This window comes from Aspergillus versicolor (assembly GCF_001890125.1).
Source record: "Aspergillus versicolor CBS 583.65 unplaced genomic scaffold ASPVEscaffold_1, whole genome shotgun sequence".
NCBI lineage: Eukaryota > Fungi > Ascomycota > Eurotiomycetes > Eurotiales > Aspergillaceae > Aspergillus > Aspergillus versicolor.
This window is the reverse complement of record NW_024467524.1, coordinates 552059-570993: the sequence shown is the minus strand read 5'-3', so window position 1 is coordinate 570993 and position 18935 is coordinate 552059. Positions and strand designations below refer to the sequence as shown.

At 50.4% G+C, this 18935-nt stretch overlaps 7 protein-coding genes across 7 annotated transcripts; 3 read left to right on the top strand and 4 right to left on the bottom strand.

Annotated features, from left to right (window-relative positions):
* Positions 1–872: 872 nt before the first annotated feature.
* ASPVEDRAFT_66952 (putative dihydroxyacetone kinase (DakA)) lies at positions 873–3443 on the top strand. The gene is made up of 4 exons (XM_040815919.1): positions 873–1184; positions 1356–1863; positions 1920–2545; positions 2611–3443. The coding sequence occupies exons 1-4, from the start codon at positions 1175–1177 to the stop codon at positions 3237–3239; spliced, it is 1773 nt and encodes a 590-aa protein (XP_040661757.1). The 5' UTR covers positions 873–1174; the 3' UTR covers positions 3240–3443.
* Positions 3444–5906: 2463 nt separating this feature from the next.
* Positions 5907–9634, top strand: ASPVEDRAFT_77765 (putative GATA transcription factor (Ams2); the record flags this gene model as incomplete). The annotated part of the gene is made up of 4 exons (XM_040816441.1): positions 5907–5913; positions 5978–6131; positions 6188–8280; positions 8337–9634. The coding sequence occupies 4 exons, from the start codon at positions 5907–5909 to the stop codon at positions 9632–9634; spliced, it is 3552 nt and encodes a 1183-aa protein (XP_040661756.1).
* Positions 9635–10238: 604 nt separating this feature from the next.
* Positions 10239–10799, bottom strand: ASPVEDRAFT_120362 (putative ssDNA binding protein Ssb3; the record flags this gene model as incomplete). The annotated part of the gene is made up of 3 exons (XM_040805790.1): positions 10239–10312; positions 10433–10487; positions 10554–10799. The coding sequence occupies 3 exons, from the start codon at positions 10797–10799 to the stop codon at positions 10239–10241; spliced, it is 375 nt and encodes a 124-aa protein (XP_040661755.1).
* A 456-nt stretch (positions 10800–11255) lies between these two features.
* ASPVEDRAFT_77763 (microfibrillar-associated 1 family protein) lies at positions 11256–12680 on the top strand (the record flags this gene model as incomplete). The annotated part of the gene is made up of 1 exon (XM_040816440.1): positions 11256–12680. The coding sequence occupies one exon, from the start codon at positions 11256–11258 to the stop codon at positions 12678–12680; it is 1425 nt and encodes a 474-aa protein (XP_040661754.1).
* A 444-nt stretch (positions 12681–13124) lies between these two features.
* ASPVEDRAFT_122436 (trafficking protein particle complex subunit 5) lies at positions 13125–13954 on the bottom strand (the record flags this gene model as incomplete). Its single annotated transcript, XM_040805985.1, has 2 exons — positions 13125–13614; positions 13665–13954. The coding sequence occupies 2 exons, from the start codon at positions 13952–13954 to the stop codon at positions 13125–13127; spliced, it is 780 nt and encodes a 259-aa protein (XP_040661753.1).
* A 1339-nt stretch (positions 13955–15293) lies between these two features.
* On the bottom strand, positions 15294–16930 carry ASPVEDRAFT_181200 (rRNA-processing protein LAS1). Its single transcript, XM_040808871.1, has 4 exons — positions 16784–16930; positions 16549–16688; positions 15997–16473; positions 15294–15939 (listed from the first exon to the last, which is right to left on the bottom strand). Exons 1-4 carry the CDS (start codon positions 16901–16903, stop codon positions 15456–15458), a joined length of 1221 nt encoding a protein of 406 aa, XP_040661752.1. The 5' UTR covers positions 16904–16930; the 3' UTR covers positions 15294–15455.
* A 386-nt stretch (positions 16931–17316) lies between these two features.
* ASPVEDRAFT_122523 (uncharacterized protein) lies at positions 17317–18519 on the bottom strand (the record flags this gene model as incomplete). Its single annotated transcript, XM_040805995.1, has 1 exon — positions 17317–18519. The coding sequence occupies one exon, from the start codon at positions 18517–18519 to the stop codon at positions 17317–17319; it is 1203 nt and encodes a 400-aa protein (XP_040661751.1).
* Positions 18520–18935: the final 416 nt, after the last annotated feature.

Genomic DNA, 18935 nt, shown 5'->3' with positions numbered 1-18935 from the left:
GGCGCCAGACGTACGTAATTATCTGAACACTATTGCATGAGAGCCAGCGTCCGGTCGCCGATGCTTGGGCACTGTCTGCAAGAGCGATAGGCTCAGCTCCTGAATGGTGAGAGCTGGAGCTTGAGACCGAAATGTGGGGTGGATTATGCCACCCCCCAAGCCACCAGTCGAAATAGAAAAAAGAAACACGAGTGACAGGATTATTCACCACCGGGACTCGATCCCCAGGCAGCGTTCTTCCACAGACTCCCACTCAATCGTTTTTCTGATTGACCCGGGGCTGGGCGGGATCTCCGCAGAAGGTAATCCGAAGCGCTGGCACGTCGCCTCTCTCTCCGATCCGTTACCGGATTTGAGAGATCAGTTCCAGTTCCTGATGTATGGATGGGGTCATGCACCCGAACCTGTTCATGTGAGCGTGAAAAAAACGGACAGCACGAAAAAAGGTACGACAACAATTGACCTCGGGAGCTCCTTGCCTCTGCCAGGTGCAATGCCTTGTTACGCCATCTTGAAACGGTCACCTGTGAATTTGGCCGGTGGTGCTTAGATTTTCCCTATTTATCCAGCGCGCCCTCACCCTCTCTCTCTTCGGCTCTCTATAATTTCCCCTCTTGCTTCTTCCCTGTCATACTCGACTCCTTCCATCCGTCCCCCTCTCGCCGTCTCCACCTTTACTTTACATCGTGGTTCTCACTGCAATTGCGTCCCTCACGCACTCATCAACGCATCCGCTCTGAATTTCGAGGTAAGCTTCCACCCTGCCATTGACAAAGGGCAGACGTTCTATTTCATGCCCACCGGATGCAAGATCATGAAACAGAGGCTGATGGGGAGAGATCAACTTTGCAGTACACGCCAAATTTCTCCACTTTTTTTTCCCCGCTGGAGCCGGACTGAGCATTGATCTATTGTCCAACACCGTGATAGTGTCCCTCGAAAACCACGCAATAACCGGAATCTTCGCTTGGAGTATTATTGCCCAGACTTGCAAGGAACAGGCGCGTGCGCAAACATATAAAGGAAGGTGTTCCGGCCTCTTGGACGACTGTCTTCCAACTTCTGGTTGCGCATTGCAATTATAACTGGGCTCTACTATCGTCCTACCCCACCACCATCTTGAGCTTCGACGTCATAACAGGTCCCCCGGACGCTGATCTCCCAACTGTTCGCCATGGCGCAGAGTACGTTATTTCCAAGTCTCCTCTTTCTCGCATTTGCGATTCCGGCCAATTCTCGTTGGCATTTCCTTCCTGTCACCCCCACATCGCTCCCCCTCCACGATCACCGTGAAGCCAGATTGCTCCACAAAATATGCCAGAACTGAGGCCGAACTGTGCGCTAACGCTCCCCAGCAAAACACTTCTTCTCCGACCCCACTCATCTGGTGCAAACTGCCCTAAACTCCCTGACACTCACAAACCCTTCTCTCGCCCTCGACCATGAGCACAAGGTCATTTTCCGCCGGCCCGAAGCCGTAACGAAAGGAAAGGTCGCTATTGTTACCGGTGGAGGCTCAGGCCACGAACCCGCTTTCGGAGGATATGTCGGCCAGGGCCTCTGCGACGCTTCTGTGGCGGGGACTATTTTTGCGTCTCCGTCTGCAGAGCAGATTCGCATTGCCGCGATGGAGCGTGTTAACCACGAGAATGGAGTGCTCATCATCCCCATGAACTACACTGGTGATGTCCTGAACTTTGGTATGGCCGCAGAGAAGTCCCGGGCTGCTGGTATCAGAACCGAATTCTTCGCCATGAATGATGATGTTGGTGTTGGAAAGCTGAAGGGAGGTAAAGTCGGCCGCCGTGGAATTGGAGGTGGTATCTTTACCCTAAAGATCGTCGGGGCTTTGGCAGAATTAGGGTAAGTCGCCGCCGTTGCTGCTACCTGTGTCTGATCAGCTTCCTGACATTATCCAGTGCTTCGCTTGACGAGGTCTACCAGACTGCTCAGCTAGCAAACGCCAACATTGTCTCAGTGGGTTCCTCTCTAGAGCACGTCCACGTGCCTGGCAGACAGCCCTCTGATGACCACATTCCTCACGGCGAGGTTGAAGTTGGCATGGGTATCCATAATGAGCCAGGATCTCACCGGATCAAGGCTACGCTTGTGGAACTGGTTTCGACAATGCTCCTTCAATTACTCGACCACAACGACCCCGACAGAGCCTATATCACTCGTAAGCCGGAGGACCAGTTTGCGCTTCTGATCAACAACCTAGGAGGCGTCAGCACTCTCGAATTGTCGGGTATCACCGATGAAGTCTATCGCCAGCTCAACCAAGACTACAAGGTCAAGCCCGCGCGAGTTATCCAGGGCACCTTCCTCACTAGTCTTAACGGGATGGGATTCAGCATCTCGTTACTCAAGCTGGCAGACACAGGGCTGGGCCCTGGCAAGTCCTTCCTTGAGCTCCTTGATGCCCCCGCTGAGGCAATCGGCTGGGCCGCACCCGTCAGCCCCGAGAGCTGGGAGTACCGGAACAAGCCGGGAGTTGAAATGAAGAAGGTCAAGGCTGCCGAGCAGCCACCAAGCAATGTGAAGCGTATGTTATTTTTCTTTTAAAGGTCCCACTACCAGGTCTGATGGCCATGCTAACATTAATAATAGTGGACATCGCCCAGATTCGCAAAGTCCTTGGTGCTGCCCTCAACAACGTCATTAAAGCAGAGCCCGAAATCACACGCTACGACACAATTGTTGGAGATGGAGATTGCGGCATTGGCCTCAAGCGTGGTGCCGAAGCTGTCCTCGCACTCATCAATGATACTTCAATCAACTTCAACGGCGATGTGATCAACACCATCAATCGAATCGTAACAGTTGTTGAGAACACCATGGATGGTACTTCTGGCGCCATCTACGCTATCTTTTTGAACGCCCTCGTCCACGGACTCCGCGAACAAGACAAGGGCTCCACAACAGCTGCCGACGTCGATGTCTGGGGCTCCGCTATGAAGTACTCTATCACAGCCCTCGCTAAGTACACACCTGCTCAACCGGGTGACCGGACCATGATCGACGCACTTGTCCCCTTCGCTAAGACACTCGCGGAGAAGAGAGACGTGCATGCTGCCGCCAAGGCTGCAGAGGAAGCCACCGAAGCCACAAAGCACATGAAGGCCTCGCTTGGGCGTACAGTGTATGTTGGTGGCGAGGAAGAGTGGGTGGGTAAGATTCCCGACCCTGGCGCCTACGGTCTCAAGGAGTTCTTCAACGGACTGGCAAGTGCTCTGTGAGCGATGCTGGTTCGGCTTTTGATGAAACAAAATAATAAAGTTGTTTGGCCTGGCAGGCGCTAATGTAAATAATTTTTCGTTTTCGTGGGTTGTTATTTAGCATAATTTGATGATGCCATGAGCGGATTAGCAAATGATTTTGAAACTCCAGGTTGAATTTCATTACCATGTCTACCATTCTACGGGCTAGTAATTCTATTTTCCCTCTATTTTCCCTTTCGTAGCATCAACTTTAATATCCACCCTGGGCCTACTCCCAAAGACTCTATAGTTATCGACCCAGTGCACCACCGTCCTTCCCTACCCGAAAGGCTTTGAACATATGGTCTGCGCGCAAAGACCCGTGGCTAATCTGATATCGTTATCAGAAACGCCGATAAAATATAAAATAAAAAAAGAGAGCGAGGTCTGGATTTTCCAAGGAATCTAAGTATACGGCGGAATATCAGACTAAGGGTCAAAGAGTGAAGGGGGGGTATGACGGGGTCAATAGTCCAAAGGGTTTTTATTTCAATGGAAGAGTTTAAGCTTTCCTTATTAATAATAAAATAAAATGAATAACGTTGAGATTTATTGGTGTCGTTGTCTGTTGTCTGTTGTCTTAAAGAAGACTTGCTCCCTGGCTAGTATCCAAAACCACCCAAGGTATGTCGTAAGTGCGTGTGCACATAGGAACCATCAAAACCCTTCTCTCAGGGGATCATGAGGTTGAATTTCTGATACCAGGCCAGTGATAAAAAAACATGTAACCAGTGCGTGATGGATTTTACTATAATTTGATGAAGCCTGGTGGCATAAGGATGCTTTAAAGGCAAGTTGCATTATTTGTTTGGATTGCAGTGATATAATCAACTGAAAGCAAGAAGTAGCTTGTGAAAGCAACCATGTCTTTTCTCGACCTTGAAACTGCCTAACAGGTAAGTAAGTAGGTAAGTGGCTTTGTTTGCTGTTTTGGGGTGATTCCCCAGGATTTCGGGATGTAAGCGAATCCGCGTTGGTGGGATACAGTATCCGTTTATTTCCCTTCAATCTTAATGGAACATGGAAGTTAGAACTACGGTTGATGATGGAACTACGGTAGAGGCGGTTGCCATATTAGGCCTGGGTCCAAAAGCTTCAAAGTTAGCCAGCATGGGTAGCATCACGTGAATGTAAAAGTTTAGGCAGACGAGGCAGCCTGTATGAGTGACTAGAGCAGCCATGCAAAGCAATCTCCAATAACTGCCCAAGGAGATACATGGCGCAATGTTCGGCTGGCTTGGACGGTTGAGACGTTTGGCCTACTACTTCAGGGTACTGGGTCGGTTGATGTGTGCTCTTCCTTGAGACCGCGGTTGGTATTGAGAATTAGAATGGCTGCCTTTGTGTCGACCTTGAGATAAGGTGCCCCTCCACGAGAGGTTTCATAGTGGACATGTGGGATATCAGTGTTTCGCGACTCAACGGGTGGGGAGAGACAAAATAATGACTGGACGTAAAGATGGGTGTCTTGCGATAATAAAAAGCCCGGTCGCACTGATGAAATCAGGAATAAATGATGGAAGAGCACGAAGAGATTGATTTTCTGGGACGGAGCCCGCACTTGGTGATGGATATAGATGGAAACTAGTGTCGTACACGAATGCCGCGGTATTGGATGGAAAGGCGTGGCGATGGCACAGATAAAAGCCAGATAAGCGGAAGAACCGGAAGAACCGGAAGACAAGACTAGATGCGAAAGGAGGCGAGTTGGCTCTCCAGCTGCTGGGTGTGGTGGGTGGAAGAGACTGCAATGAGGTTGCAAGTCGGAGTTGGTATGGCCTCATGGAACCCGGGGGGTCTGAGTCATCTGATATCGCATGGTTAATACAAAGGAGGGGTAAGCCTCAAAGGCTGGAGGCCTGTGTCGGTCGCTGGCAGTATAAGAAGGGTTGATGGAACCCGATTGCTCTTGTCGACTTCAAACCACCTTCAACTGGCGTTGGAAGTTGCGAGGTCTCCCACGTTCAGGCTAAAGCTTGGCGGCTTCCTAGTTTGCCGTGTTTGTTTTTAAAAATCACGTGACTTACCGCGTGTGTGGGGCCGCCTCCCGTAATTCGCGAATCGCGGGCGTTCAGTTTGGCGGCGCGTCTTCCAGTCGCGATCTGCTGGGAAGCTTCACGTCTTTTATGCAAGGGCGTCTCTTCAATCTTCCCTCATTCATCCATTTCTCCCAACCACTCCCCCGTCCCTGCTTCCTGAGCTGCAGCTCCTCGACGTGTCGGATGAAGAAGAAAAGAAAGACCGGCTCCCCTCCCTCCTAGCTTCCTCACCGCTTCGGTCTCCCTTCGCTGCTCCCTCGTCCCGCGTTTACATTCCCGAGCTCCCTCCTACGACCTCGTTGCATACCGTTGCACACTCCCGGTCGACGGGCGTCAAATTCGTCAAGAGTTGCCGATCGATAAAACATTGTGGGATTCTAACCTTTGAACCTTGCTTCGGCCATTTTCGCTCAATTGTGGCTGCTGTGGAACGCATTCTTCCCATCTCGTGTCTCTCACGCTCCGAACTCTCCACGGCCACCCAACCTTTAACACACGAACAACTTTCACTCTATCTATTGGCTTAATCCTACACCTGGTTATTGCTTATGAAAAGTATCTAGAACCTGGTGGGATGGATTCTCAGGACGGGATTTCCGTCCGGCCCATGAGGCGTAAGTTTGACCTTTCTACCGTTAATTTGCTGGACCTGCTAACCAGTGGGCTTGGAATCTCTAGTCAAGGTACTCTATACATTCGATAATGACAATAAAACGAATTGCTTGGCCCGATGGCCCCATCTCCTTGACATACAAACCGCCGCCCTGGATGAGAAAACTCAAATTGGAGTGATCGAGCTCAAAACCTGCATTCAAGCCATTGTTTCTGCTAGGTGGGTGTTATAGCTCGGCAGATGCTTGAGCTGTCTGCTAACTGTGTGTTTATTAGTCCGGAATTGGTCGCCCAGCTGGGCCAGGATTATACCGTCTACGCTTATGATTATTCCGAATATGAAACGCCACTCGTCGGACAGGGTATGCTATCGTGGGTTTTGGCGTCATCGTCCCCAACTCCCAATGCACCGGCACACCAGTCAATGACAATGGTAACGGGCCGTGTTTGCAAGAACGTGCTGGGCTTGTTTTCAAAGGGTGCTCAGGAAACGCTGGAGGTTAAACTGCGCTTGGTGCCTGTACCGACGGCAATGCAAAGCGAGTACCTGCAGAGCATGCAGAAATACCGAGAACTAAGCAACGTTATTCCGCACGAGTTCGATGCCCAGACCTGGACGGACTTCATACGGCAAAACCCTGACGTGATGACGCCTACATCCCAGGCCGCAGCCCAAGCACCATCTCCGGCGGATCATTCTGCAATTGAAAAATTCCACCAGATTCTCAGTGCAGGCTCCACACCCAGGGAAGCGGTGTCGATGCCCACTAACCCTCCCTTCCGATCCATATCGCCTGCACAGTCAAATCTCAGCATAGCAAGCAGAGTCCAGACCCCAGGGAGTCAGTTCCAGCCCCAACCCCAACAAGAACAGTTGCCATCACGACCATCACATTTGGAACGGAGCCAGAGCGATATTATCCGCCCTTCATCTAGTGCTTCCATGCGTGATGCCGATTTTAATGCATTTGCAAGGTCTGGTCGTAGGGATTCGATACAGTCCGGTTATGGCAGCTGCGACGAATCGGGTGAACAACAGCCACGGAAAAGAGCAAAATTGTACCGAGCTGAAGCTCCTGGAAAGGCAGACCTAAATATCGAAAGGCAGCCAAGCTCTTTGAGAGTGGCTGCCAGCACAGCAGCTTCTGTTCGGATCCATCGCCCGACGCCAATCAACCCTCTCATTTCTGCAGCTCAGAATTCAGGCGAAGAGCCGGTCCGGCCCCCTACTCCCATTTCCGGCATGAACAGTTTACCCCGCCGTGCACGCCCTCTTCCAAGCCTTCTTCGAGAATCATCAATCCAGAGCAGCACTCAATATACCTCGCCGTATCCCATGAGCGATGATCATCCATCGGTAGAACCGACTGCAACATCTCCAGAGGAGTCCCGGTACCAGGGCCTATTTGAGCCATCCTTCAGTATGCCGTCTTCTCCACCGGTTTTGGATTACGGGTTTCCCACTAGGTCTAGCCCAGTTCTTCCGCCCATGGCCGCTGATCTGGATTCTGGTTTCATGAGCGGTGGTATTGATGAACTATTGGATGATGAGCTCGGCCCTCCACTTGACGGCAGTGCAAGGCCAGCATCGAAAAACACGACTCGATCAAAGCGAACTGTTCGCTCGGCCGCTCAAGCCAGCTCCCCTGCCAATGCCATTGAAATACCCGATACCCAACCCACGAATGTTTCTGCCAGCGAGGGGGTTCCAGACCGGCAGTCTCAGCTACAGAACCAAGCTGAGATTCTTCCTGTAAGTGGGGTGCACGCTGAGCAACAGAAACAACAGCAGCAGGCCACGGAAGTTACGGCTGCGCCTCCTCGCACTTCTCAAATAGCCTCACGGCCCTCTTCACGACCTTCTTCGCGCGCTAGCGTGCGACAAACACACAAGCCACTAGCTCCGGCTCCCATCTCCCAGAGTGAACTGGAGCAACTTCTTAGCGCAATTCCCGCCAGCGACCCAATCGCTGGACAATGGCCAGCACCCTCCAGCGATATTGGCACCGCTGAGACTCCAGGTCCGCAACTCACGAGCGAAGATGGCAAGCTTCGCAGCGGGGCAGGAGCCAGACGGATGAAGCAGGTTAAGCAAGTTCAGGCACGTCTCGAGAAGTGTATCCGGGACGGACAAGTTCCGCCATACTGTGAGAACTGTGGCGCCATCGAGACACCTACTTGGCGTAGAGCGCACTCCAAGGAAATCAAGGGCAGCGAAGATGAAGCAAATGAACTTGCCAAGGACCCACTGGTGTTTTTCTGGCGAACAGTCGATAAAGATGAACAGGAAAAAGTCACCAAGTTCAAGATCTACAAGAAAAGCCTGGTGGACGCAGACAAGGATTTTGCTCAAGTCTTGCTCTGCAACCGTAAGTGACAACCCCCCACGATGAATATTCATAACCAGACACTGACTTTCCCAAAGCTTGTGGTCTTTGGCTTCATAAGTTTAGGTTTATGCGCCCTGAACACAAATGGAACAAAACTAGTTATAACAAGAAGAAGCGCCCCCCGAGAAACCGGAGGGGAGGTGGCCCACTCTCGACCGACAACCGCAACCGAAGTGAGTCGTCCAAACCGGACGCATCATCACCTGGAATTTCAGACGCATCGTCACCAGCAGCTGACGATGACGCCACCCCCTATCCCGACAACGACGCCAACAAGACCGGCGAAGACGATCAGGACAAGAATGATGACGCTCAAGAGCGACCAGCAAAGCGCCGTCGCGCAAATAGCGCGGAGCCCCGGAAGTCATCTGATATGGCAGGAAGCCGCTGGCAAGAGAAAGATGCAGCAGAAGCGCTTCAACGGGCTATTCAATCTAGCCCGGCTAGAAATCTTGCAGTTCGCAATGCTTCAGCCCCGGGTGAGAACAACCTTACACCCAAGTCAGTGAGGAGAGTCTTGTTTCCTAATTCACAGAACGAGGGGGGTCCTTTGAAAGCATTAGGCCAGTCAGTATTAAACAGCCCTAAGCGAAGCTCGCGAATCTCCAACTCCCAGGAATCAAATAAAGAATCCGGCGAGAAAGAAAACCAGGCTGCAACTGGTCTGGACCGGCTTTTCGAGAGTCCCTCGTTCGAACTGGACATGTGTGTCAGCCCTACCCCCAAGCGTCGAAACCAACGCCTGAATGTTGGGGACAAGCGGCACTCGCTTCCGTCTATCTCACCGGCTGCCAAGTCTCGAAGAGACGGGGCTCCGGATACCACCCCAACTCGCCACTCTACACGTCGGCTCCAACGTGTTCAGAGCAGCCCGGGATCTGCGTCTCGCCAGAGTCGAACACCTGGGCGCTCTCGTTCCAATTTCCCCGACCTTCCCGATTTGTCTGATGATATCTTTGGGACAGCGGCCTTCCAAGGAATGGACGACATGATTGTTGATATTTTCTCGGATGATGCTGCCCTCCACACAGACTCATTATTTGGGCTTGACTCTAGGAACTCGACGCATAACAACTGGAATGATTGGCTCCCGTCAGACTGCAATTCCCCATCCAGATCAGATGGAAATCAGAATAACGAAAATTCGACGGACATTATAAATGCGCTCCTGTCCGATCCCGATCTTCAGAAGGGCATGTTTGAATATTCCGAGCCAGGCGGCGTTGACTCGGGTTTCTTTAGCTCCGATGCTCTTCAGGCTGAAAGGATGATCGTTGACGACAAAAATGATACGCCGGCAAACCAAACCTCCCCCAATTCGGAACAAGTTTAGGATCATGTTTTACGAGTTTCTTATAGTTGGTTTACTTTGTTTTTCTTTTTATTCCGTCATATTTCCAGCGAAGGCGTTTGGGGAATCTTCTCGCATCATACCACGAAAAGCGTAGAGCTTCGTGATATTTATGGGTGACGGCAGCATTCGCTTTTATTTCACATTATACCTCGGAAAAGTTGGGGTACGCTTTGTACGCCTTTCCCGAAGCAAATAGTACAGATGCAGATTAGCTGTATACACTACCAAATACATTACCACGTCAGATTTATGTTTATTCTTAACCACTACTAATGGCCGTATAAGACTGGAATTTTGCACTTGTTGTATGTAATACGGGAAACAAATACGATGAAGTTTTTTCCGGCCAAACAGTCAATGTTAAATTAAATTCACTTCTGCCTATATCACTCCAAAGCATATATGATCCACACCATCAAATCCTGCTTTCCGTCCATAACTAGGGTATATGAAATGGCAACAAATGAACGCTGCTACGTAATGTCATGCAGGTAGCAGGCAGAGTTCATTTGTCGCATACTATGTAAGTAGCTTTTGTGCTTTAACAGGCCATTAAATCTCCAGAAAGCTAGAAAGATTAGATCTATTCAGCCGAATCGTAAAAGATAGGCTTCAGCTTATGTGTCACATCGACAACTTTCTCATAGATTTTGTAGTCTAATGTTTGGAAAATATGTTAGTTAATGATCCGCTCATAAACAAAAACAAGAAAAACAACCATGGTAGGTACGGAAAAGAAAAACAACAGTTCTTAGGATCCCGCGGGAATAAACATACCACAAGAGGCAGGATTCCCCCAATCCGTCGTTGCAAGAACCCGAATCCCAAGACCCTATTATCATACACCCATTAGCAACTAAAACCAGCCCAACTATAGATGTAGCTGCGCTGGACATACCTGACCACCCTCCATCTCCGCAACCTTCCCAACAACCTCAACAAGCTTCCCCATCTGCAAATGTGAATCGGGCTTCAGGATAAGCGTGACTTCGCCGTGAGACCCGCAGGTGATTGTTGCTGTGTCGCCGCAGAGAGAAGTCACTGTTCCAAGGAGGCGCACTGGCGGTGCGGAGCGCGAGGTAGAGGTGGCGGGGTTGAAGGCGTGGAGGTGCGACGGGAGGATGCGGGGAGTTTGGAGAGACATTTTGTATTATTATCTTAGATTTAGATGCGAGGTAGTCGGTGGTATTGTTTGGCGTCGGGTTCTGTTAAAAGGAGGGTGATGGTGGTGGTGTATTGCGGTTGAGGTTGAGATTGTGAGCTGTATATCGGCGGGGGATGGATCGGAAATTGAAACGCGTGAGACTGACACGAAGACACGTGATCCAGTTAAGCTTGCCAAGACATTGACGGAGTTATCGATTTCGAGATTTGAGATAGCTAGCTGATAGCTTCAAGTTTTTGAACAATCGATGCGCTGCAGCCCAGCGTTTGACCATACCATCACTTTTCCTATTTACTATTTATATCGGCAATAATATTTTGCATTCATGTCGAGTTGGTTTCTCTGATAATCTCTGTTTCTCGTCCTCCATACCCTCGCATCCTACCTATTCGCCTTTCGAGCCCGAACGCGAAAGCGAAGTAAAATATTGCTACAATGCCGCCCCCATTCCCGACTTCGCATCGCGGCATGACTGCGAATCCTGTCAGGCCTGGCCGATACCGACCCGGAAAGGCCGTCGCCGAGGAACCGTCATCTTCGGAAGAGGAAGAAGAGGACAACGAAGAGGAGCTGCGCGAACAGGAGCGGAAGAAATTAGAAGAGCAAAAACGGAAGCAGAAAACTGCGCCGAAGGCGACTTCGTTTCCTGGGGCTAAGGCTGTGACGAAGGGGGTTAAAGATGTTAAGATTGAACAAGAGGAAGATGATGAGGAGGGGTTTGTGACGGAGGAAGAAGAAGAGGAAGAGGAGGAGGAGGAATCGAAGGGAGGCGTGTCAGTTCCATCAGCTGAACCTGTAAGACAGGTTTCAAAGCCGCAGAAGGAAGAAGAAGAGGAATCGGAATCAGAAGAGGAGGAAAGCTCAGAAGAAGAAAGTAGCTCAGAAGAGGAAGCCCCCCGGCGCGTTCTTCTAAGACCTACATTCATCAAAAAAGACAAACGAGGCACTGGCCCAGCAGAATCACAAGGTGGTCTTGGCACAGGCGCTGATTCCATAGCGGAAGCAGAGGCACGGGCAACCCAACGACAAGAGAAGGCAGACGCGCTGGTTCGCGAGCAGATTGAGAAAGACGCCATCGCACGCAGCTCCGCAAACAGGGCTTGGGATGATGACGAGGCACTGGCAAACGAGGAAGCTGGTATTGACGACACAGACGGAAAGGATGCAGAGGCAGAATACGCAGCTTGGAAGCTCCGCGAGCTCAAACGCATTAAGCGCGAGCGCGAGGCGATTGAGGAAGCAGAAAAGGAACGCGAGGAGATTGAACGCCGCAGGAACCTAACGGCCGAAGAGCGTGAACGGGAGGACCAGGAATTCATCGCGAAGCAGAAAGAGGAGCGCGATGCGACTCGTGGCCAGACCGGGTACATGCAGAGATACTTCCACAAGGGTGCGTTCTTCCGCCCAGAACTGGAAAAAGAGGGTCTCGACCAGAGAAACGCTATGGGTGCTCGGTTCGTCGACGATGTTTCTCGGGAAACGCTGCCGCAATACATGCAAATCCGTGATATGACAAAGCTAGGAAAGAAGGGTCGAACGCGGTACAAGGATCTTCGATCCGAGGATACTGGGCGCTTTGGAGATGGCTTCAGTAACAGACGTCGTCAAGATGCCCCCATTGGAATCACGGATGAGCGATTCCTACCTGACCGTGGAGATGACCGTCCTAAGGGTCCTACGGGTGCAAATGCTTCTGCGATGCGTGAGAGGCGCAGGTCAAGGTCTCGATCACGATCCCCAAGACGGGACCGGGACCACTCTTCAGAAAGGCATGGCCCTGAGACGAGCAGTCGCAGGAAGCGGAGCCCTTCACCTTACGAGGACCGTGACAAACGGAGACGAATGAGGAGCGCTTCTTAACTCATTCATATGTAATTTCTATGGCGTTGACATGTACATTAAAGCATAGGCAGCTTCGGTTATGATGCATGAAATCTGAAAGGTGTTTTTTTTTTTTCAATAAGGCTCACTCATATTTCCACCCCGAAAATGAGAGAAGCCCTGAAGGCTTCTGGGTATCTTCTGCTTATAAAGTGTGGTGGATCGAGTTCGCCCACGGGCATTAAAGCGTCTGGTAGCAGCCCTTTTCCTTTACCCTCCATTCCCGTGTATAGGGACTGTATATCTGGCTGTGAAAGAGGTGTATGTCGGCCCAACCGCGCCTTCGACAGATCAATACCGATCACGGCCATATAAGCCCTCGGCCTCATACGGAATATGTTGGTGAAACTCCTTTCACGCGATACCCGTGTCAGGCATCCCGTAGCCACTTCACTTCAGCCCACAGTATTTCACTTATGTTGCTTATTTGACACCTGCCCGTTCCAGCACTTTCTCCCTCTCCATGACACTCTCGCCGAACCGCAAGAGGAAAATAGTTCGACTGGGCCACAACTCTGTAGGCTGGTTATGGGCTGTGACTTTGGCCTCGAAGCCACACCCATCACACACTCCCTCGATTATACCAGCCACAAAGGCCGCGCAGTTAAGTTGGTTCATCTCCTTGGGAACACTGATGTATGTGTTGACGAGTGGGTCATTATCCGTAATCATATATTCGTTCGGCGTGTCCGGTGACACAGAGTGTTCAAGAGCATCCGCGGGGCGGTTGAAAAGGAGTCGCCAGAGCGGTCCGTGGATAAGGTGTAATAGGGGCAGGACTCGGAGTGGTCTATTAGGTGGTGATGCTGAGGTTGAGGAGCTTGAAAGAGAAGATGATGAAGAGCTAGACATTGTTCGGTAGAAGAGGAGATCGAGTAGACGGAGACCGAGGGGGTATCCCTGTTCATTTAATCTGGTGTTGACATTAGCTCTGTGCTAAGTAGATAGATATAGGATGCTCACCGTCTCTCGAGGTCTTGTATACCAGTTACCCTCCTCTGGGCGTACGTAACCATCTCTCCAAATAGAAAGGCGAAGCTCGCCCGGCTGGATTCCGCATTCCGACTGCGGTTTAGGTGCCTATCGTAGATGGTTTTACGGTTTGATGGGACCCGAAGTCCCGGAGTGGTCTGTGTCGGGGTTTGGATCTGTGTTTGCTGAGGGAGCTGCTTCTCGGTTGGAGTAACAGTTGCAGCACTCTGCACACTGCTGCTCATAGAAACGATGGAGGAATGTCGTGGGGGGTGCGACATGGTGTATCGAGCTAAAGGGCGGGGATTGAGTGGTCCAAGAAACAAACGGGACGGGACGAGCAGGATTGTTTCGTTTCAATTGGGCGAGTTACATGCAGAACATGGTGGATTAGTCGGACTCACAAGGCTGGATAGGAGACTCTCAGGAACAAGATAGCTGGCGTCGGGCATAGTGGGTTGGCGGAGTCGTGGCGGAGTTCCGCTCTCACCACAAACTCTACGGCGCACCACAAGTGCAGTTTGCGCGGATTGGCTGATTCTCTCTCACCCAATCCATGGCCAATGACTTGTTGAGGCTCAGTACTAGGGCAGGAATAATAGCGCTTGCGATGGTTCGGAGTGCCGGGGACCCGTAGGGCCGAAGGGGCCGTTATTTAACTATTGACCCCTGATTATCGACGACTCAAGCAGATATCTCCAGTATAAACCAGGCATACCTACTCGAAACGACGATGGATCGACTATACGGACTACTCACCGGGAAGTCCCCCGAAGAGGTCGAAGCCCACAAACAGCGGAAAAAACGAGCCAAGGCTCGTCGCCAGCGTCAACGAGAGCAGCGTGATCGTGAACAACACCCCCTGAATAAGTGGAAAGCAGCACGCCCATTCATGGGCGTACTGGGACAGTCATGGAAGGCTTAATTCAAGATATCAAGGCGACTGGTGACTGCCAGTTGACTGCCACGAAAACCCAAGGAGATCAAACTGTATGTTCCCACAATGGGTATGGGGAGAGAAGAGGCTAATAAGCACCCAGTACCGAGTTGCGTTCGACGGTTTAAGCCACAATACCTCGATGTTCATCCAGATTAGAGACTGAAGTCCTTTACCACGAGCCTGGCGATGGAGCTATGAAGTGGACTGCAAACCGACGGACCGCTCAACAGTACTCTCGGTGGATTTCGGAGTCCAGGTTAATCTGAGCTTTTTTCGACCGAAAAGACCAAGACCAGTTGCTTGAAAAGTACATACCACTTCTTATGCAGACTGTTTCACTACGCAAAAGGTTGGCCTTTTCATTGAACAAAGAGCTTAAATATCCGGTGTTATACAACTCCACCTTCATGTCTTTCATACATGCCGCTTCACAACCTGAAGTAAGGAGTAATCCACCACGCCAATGGCGCTGTAGTTCTGCTATGCCGCGGGCAAGCCTGGTATTTCCTTGCAAGGAAAGCACGATGGAGATGCTGACATCGTTCTTTCCCAAACTAAGTCACTCGGGATCCAAGCTTATTGTGGTGCCTCCCGATATAGGCAGTTGGTTCGAAATTCCAATAGGTACGGTAGTAAGTTAGATCGCACCTTCCCAAGTAGTTTTTTACACATAGGTCTTTCCTACTGTGCAAAAGCCCTCTCTCGTTCTGAGTGTTTTTATTCTCTGCACCTTTTTATAACAAATACTGGGTGTAATCATTCTAGTAAAGAAACTTGGGTATAATACAGAACCTGAACCATAGCCTATTCGAAAGTTTTCTTGCTTAGAAGTAAACCCAAGTCTAGACAACCCCCAATGGCCGGCTATCCCACGTATCTGCCATATCCCAGCCAAATTTGTTCAACGTCGTCATATCATCATCTGCATCCGGTAACCGAGATCCACCAGAAGACTGATGCTGAGAACCCAGCTGTTGCGAGACTGTAGGCAGACTATTACTTTCGGCCTCCTTGCCGATACTCTTCTTCAACAACGTCGTCCAGTGATTCGAACTCTCCTCGCAAACAGCTAGGACGTAAGAAACTGATATATACCGTCTGTGCAGCTCCCACCGCGTCGAGCGCAGTACATGGTCCAGCCATGTGTATACACCTTCGCTGTAGGGATCACTTTTCGTACTTGTACTTGACGAGCTTGTAGATATAAATGCCAGCTCGTCCGCCATGGCCTCAGTCAACGCGACGAGGAATGAAGGATACCCTTCTGTAATCATCTGGAGCAGCGGATCCCATTTACTGATAGTCTCCATTAGGGAGTCACCAAGCCTATCAATCAGAGTTAGCATTCTGCAAGGAAAGGATGAAGAGGGATATTTCACTCACCGTCGTTCGGTCGGAACAAGCCACCCCTCTCTCAACATAACCATTGCCACCACATTCTCTGCACCTCTAGTCTCCTTCAGAATCCCCACAATCCTAGCTGCAACACTCGCCAGGTCCATCTGCACCCTCCTCTTCTTCCTCGACAGCCCATCCGCGGATCCGACCCCCTTACCGTCTGCAGTCGCATCAACGAGCGCACCCACTTGCCCAAGTACCCCCCTTACCAGCTCCTCCAGCTCGCCACCCCCCGAAACACCAGAAAACGAATCAGCTCCCACTCCTCTCCAATAAAACCCCCACAGCCACTCCAACGACCGGCCCGTCGAATCCCTCAACACCGTCAAACTCGGCAGCTCGCGGTGCGTGGCCTCATGCCGCAGTTCCACAAATGAAGCAGGAAGACCGAGGTCCAGCGCGCGAGAAAACATACTCTTCTTTGCGCCGTGGAGTTTGTTGTCCACCAGCCCGGTTACAAATCTATAATATATACAAGCTTAGTAAAGTGAACTGCTGCAGAGATAAGCCTTGTAAGTAGATAAAGTAAGTACATACCGACAAAATGCCGCAGCATATGTTGCCCTTATTGAAAAAATGGAGTTCTTGCTTGCATTATCGTGCAGAATGGCGTCTGTGAGAAGGGCTGTGGCTTCAACAGCGTGTGGGAGGTTTCCGCGTAGTTTCCAGGCGGAGACCTGTATGTATTCAATTAGCATTGCAAATTTAATTCATCCTGTTAAAAAAAAAAAAAAAAGGACTCATAGTAGATTGGGCGAATGTTGAAACATACCGTTGCGCAGGCCTTCGAGCGCATATCCGGCCCGCTATATTCAGGCGTCGGATAGAATTGGCTCCGCACGGCGAGGAGGTCGGAGTGGGTTTTCCATGGGGTGAATATTACTTTTGACATCTTTTATTTTTGGGGGGTTTTTTTTTCTTGGAGGGTATCTTAGGGAAGGAAAATGTGTATATACAATATATGCCTGGTGGTGATTTTTTGATCGGGGAATAGTTTTTCCATCCGGATCTGATTTTATTGGGATTCGAGCGTATGTGTTCTCCGCTCTCTTCTCTTTACTCCCGTACTTAGGCTGTATAAAAGTATAAATAAGGTCTCAATGTTTTCAATGGTAGATTGTAATAATCTGGTATTGACACTTGCTTAATACAATGAACGCCGTCCGGTTCGGGGTCTCCACCCTAGCTTATGCTATTCTATGCCATGCAGTTCATCCAGCTAAACCGAAACTCCCGTGCTATGCGATAATCGAAAGCGGAAATACAAGGGGTAAAAAAAAATAAAGAACATAAATCTAAAGTTGTTCAAATCCATCCATATCCGTAATTCATGCAAGGTGGAGCAGCAATGTTGAAGGAAGGTCGGTAATCGCCCATAGAGGGTTGTTCGAAGTCGTCATCAAAGAAAAAGGATTTTTGCATCGCACTATCAGCCGGTTTACTCCGTTCTTTGCTCGCATTGTGATGCGAGTTTTGTTGTTGAGTTTGACTTGTACAGTCCTGGTTCAATTCTTGTTGGTCGTCATCGTCATAATCTGCTTCGTTGTCTGCCTCGTTATCTGATGATGGTGTAAATGTTTCTTCCAATTTCAGCCCCTTGCCATTCATTCCCTGCAAAGGATCATCGGCGAATGCGTCTGGGTTGTTGTAAAGACCCATTCCGACGAGCTCATCTTCCGAGTCGGGCTTCTCCAACGCAGACATCGACTGCGGCTCAGCCTCGTCGCTGAATTGTTGAATAGGAAGAAAGTCAGGCGTGGCTGGCCCAGTCAGGCGCCCGGACGATACACTTCCATAGTTTGAGGGTGGGACCCCCACGGACGGGACGCTCTGGTTGATCGATACCATGTCGAAGGGCCAGTCGTTTGATATCGGTTGTGCAAGGGTGGATAAACCCGGATGCGACCCATCGAAGAAAGTACCGTCAACCTGAGGATTGTTGACTTGTAAGAAAGACGTGTCTTGGAGGAAAGGCAGTTGATTTTCAGCCGTGGGTAAAGTCATCTGCTGAGAAGATGGGAACTCCGTTGGGGCGAATGTTTGCAGCATAGCAGCTTCATCATTAAAAGCGCTACTTATTGGTTGTTGTGGTTGAGGACAGGCTTGTGTAACTGGGAGATTAAATGTGTGCATCGCCATAGTTGAAGGATCATAGTGCGATGATGCCGGATATTCCGGCTGCCTTGATGCTGGGTGCCAGCTCATAGGTCGTGAGTGGCGTCCACGCTGGATGACCGATTTGAGGAGAGCCGCATTCAGAGAAGCCTGATAATCCTGGTTGGGAAGTTGGCGATACATAGGCGAGCTGTGCATTGTGGTGGTCCTCCGTCTGCCCGCAGAAGAAGGACTATTCCCGGCACTACGGGGTTTGGTGATACGCCCACTTAACCTGGGCTTTGGGAAAGCATAAATGAAGTCTTGAAAAGTGGTCGGAGGCACACATTGCTGGTTATCCTGGGCCCATTGCGAGCCCGCAAAAGTGGCACCAGGCTGTGAGTGGTAGTTCATGAGGTGTAAGGCGGGATAGTAAGCTCCAGAAAGGGAGCATAAAATAGAAGGAGGGATAGGAAGAAGGGAAAAAAAGAGGTCGCAAGTAAAATATGAAGTTCAGTTGTAGTAGTGTTGATAACCAGACATAGTTACCGAATGTGTTGGGAGGCGGATCAGGAAGGAGGTATATATGAGTAGGTAGCATCAAACATGGGGCGGATCCATGGACGGCTGCGGCAATATGCAAAGACCTTTAGCTTCACCTGGGGTTCAGACTTCAAGATGACACAGGGTGGTCACCAGCAGGCGCTTGAGGCAAGGTACGAGAAAGCCAGGACCATACAAGTCGCATGTAGGCCAGCGCCGGGTTAAGTACTAGCCAAAGAGAAGGGACCGACTATTGGGCCAGATCATCGACAGCGGAAAGCAAACTC

Excerpts from the sequence above, each read along its gene's own strand:
- ASPVEDRAFT_66952 (XM_040815919.1), top strand. Across the intron at positions 1,864-1,919 it reads GGGGCTTTGGCAGAATTAGG|TGCTTCGCTTGACGAGGTCT; the intron begins GTAAGTCGCCGC and ends GACATTATCCAG. Across the intron at positions 2,546-2,610 it reads GCCACCAAGCAATGTGAAGC|TGGACATCGCCCAGATTCGC; the intron begins GTATGTTATTTT and ends CATTAATAATAG.
- ASPVEDRAFT_181200 (XM_040808871.1), bottom strand. The coding sequence starts at position 16,903 with ATGTCAAAAGTAATATTCACCCCATGGAAAACCCACTCCGACCTCCTC. Across the intron at positions 16,689-16,783 it reads GCTCGAAGGCCTGCGCAACG|GTCTCCGCCTGGAAACTACG; the intron begins GTATGTTTCAAC and ends GAATACATACAG. Across the intron at positions 16,474-16,548 it reads TATGCTGCGGCATTTTGTCG|ATTTGTAACCGGGCTGGTGG; the intron begins GTATGTACTTAC and ends TATATATTATAG.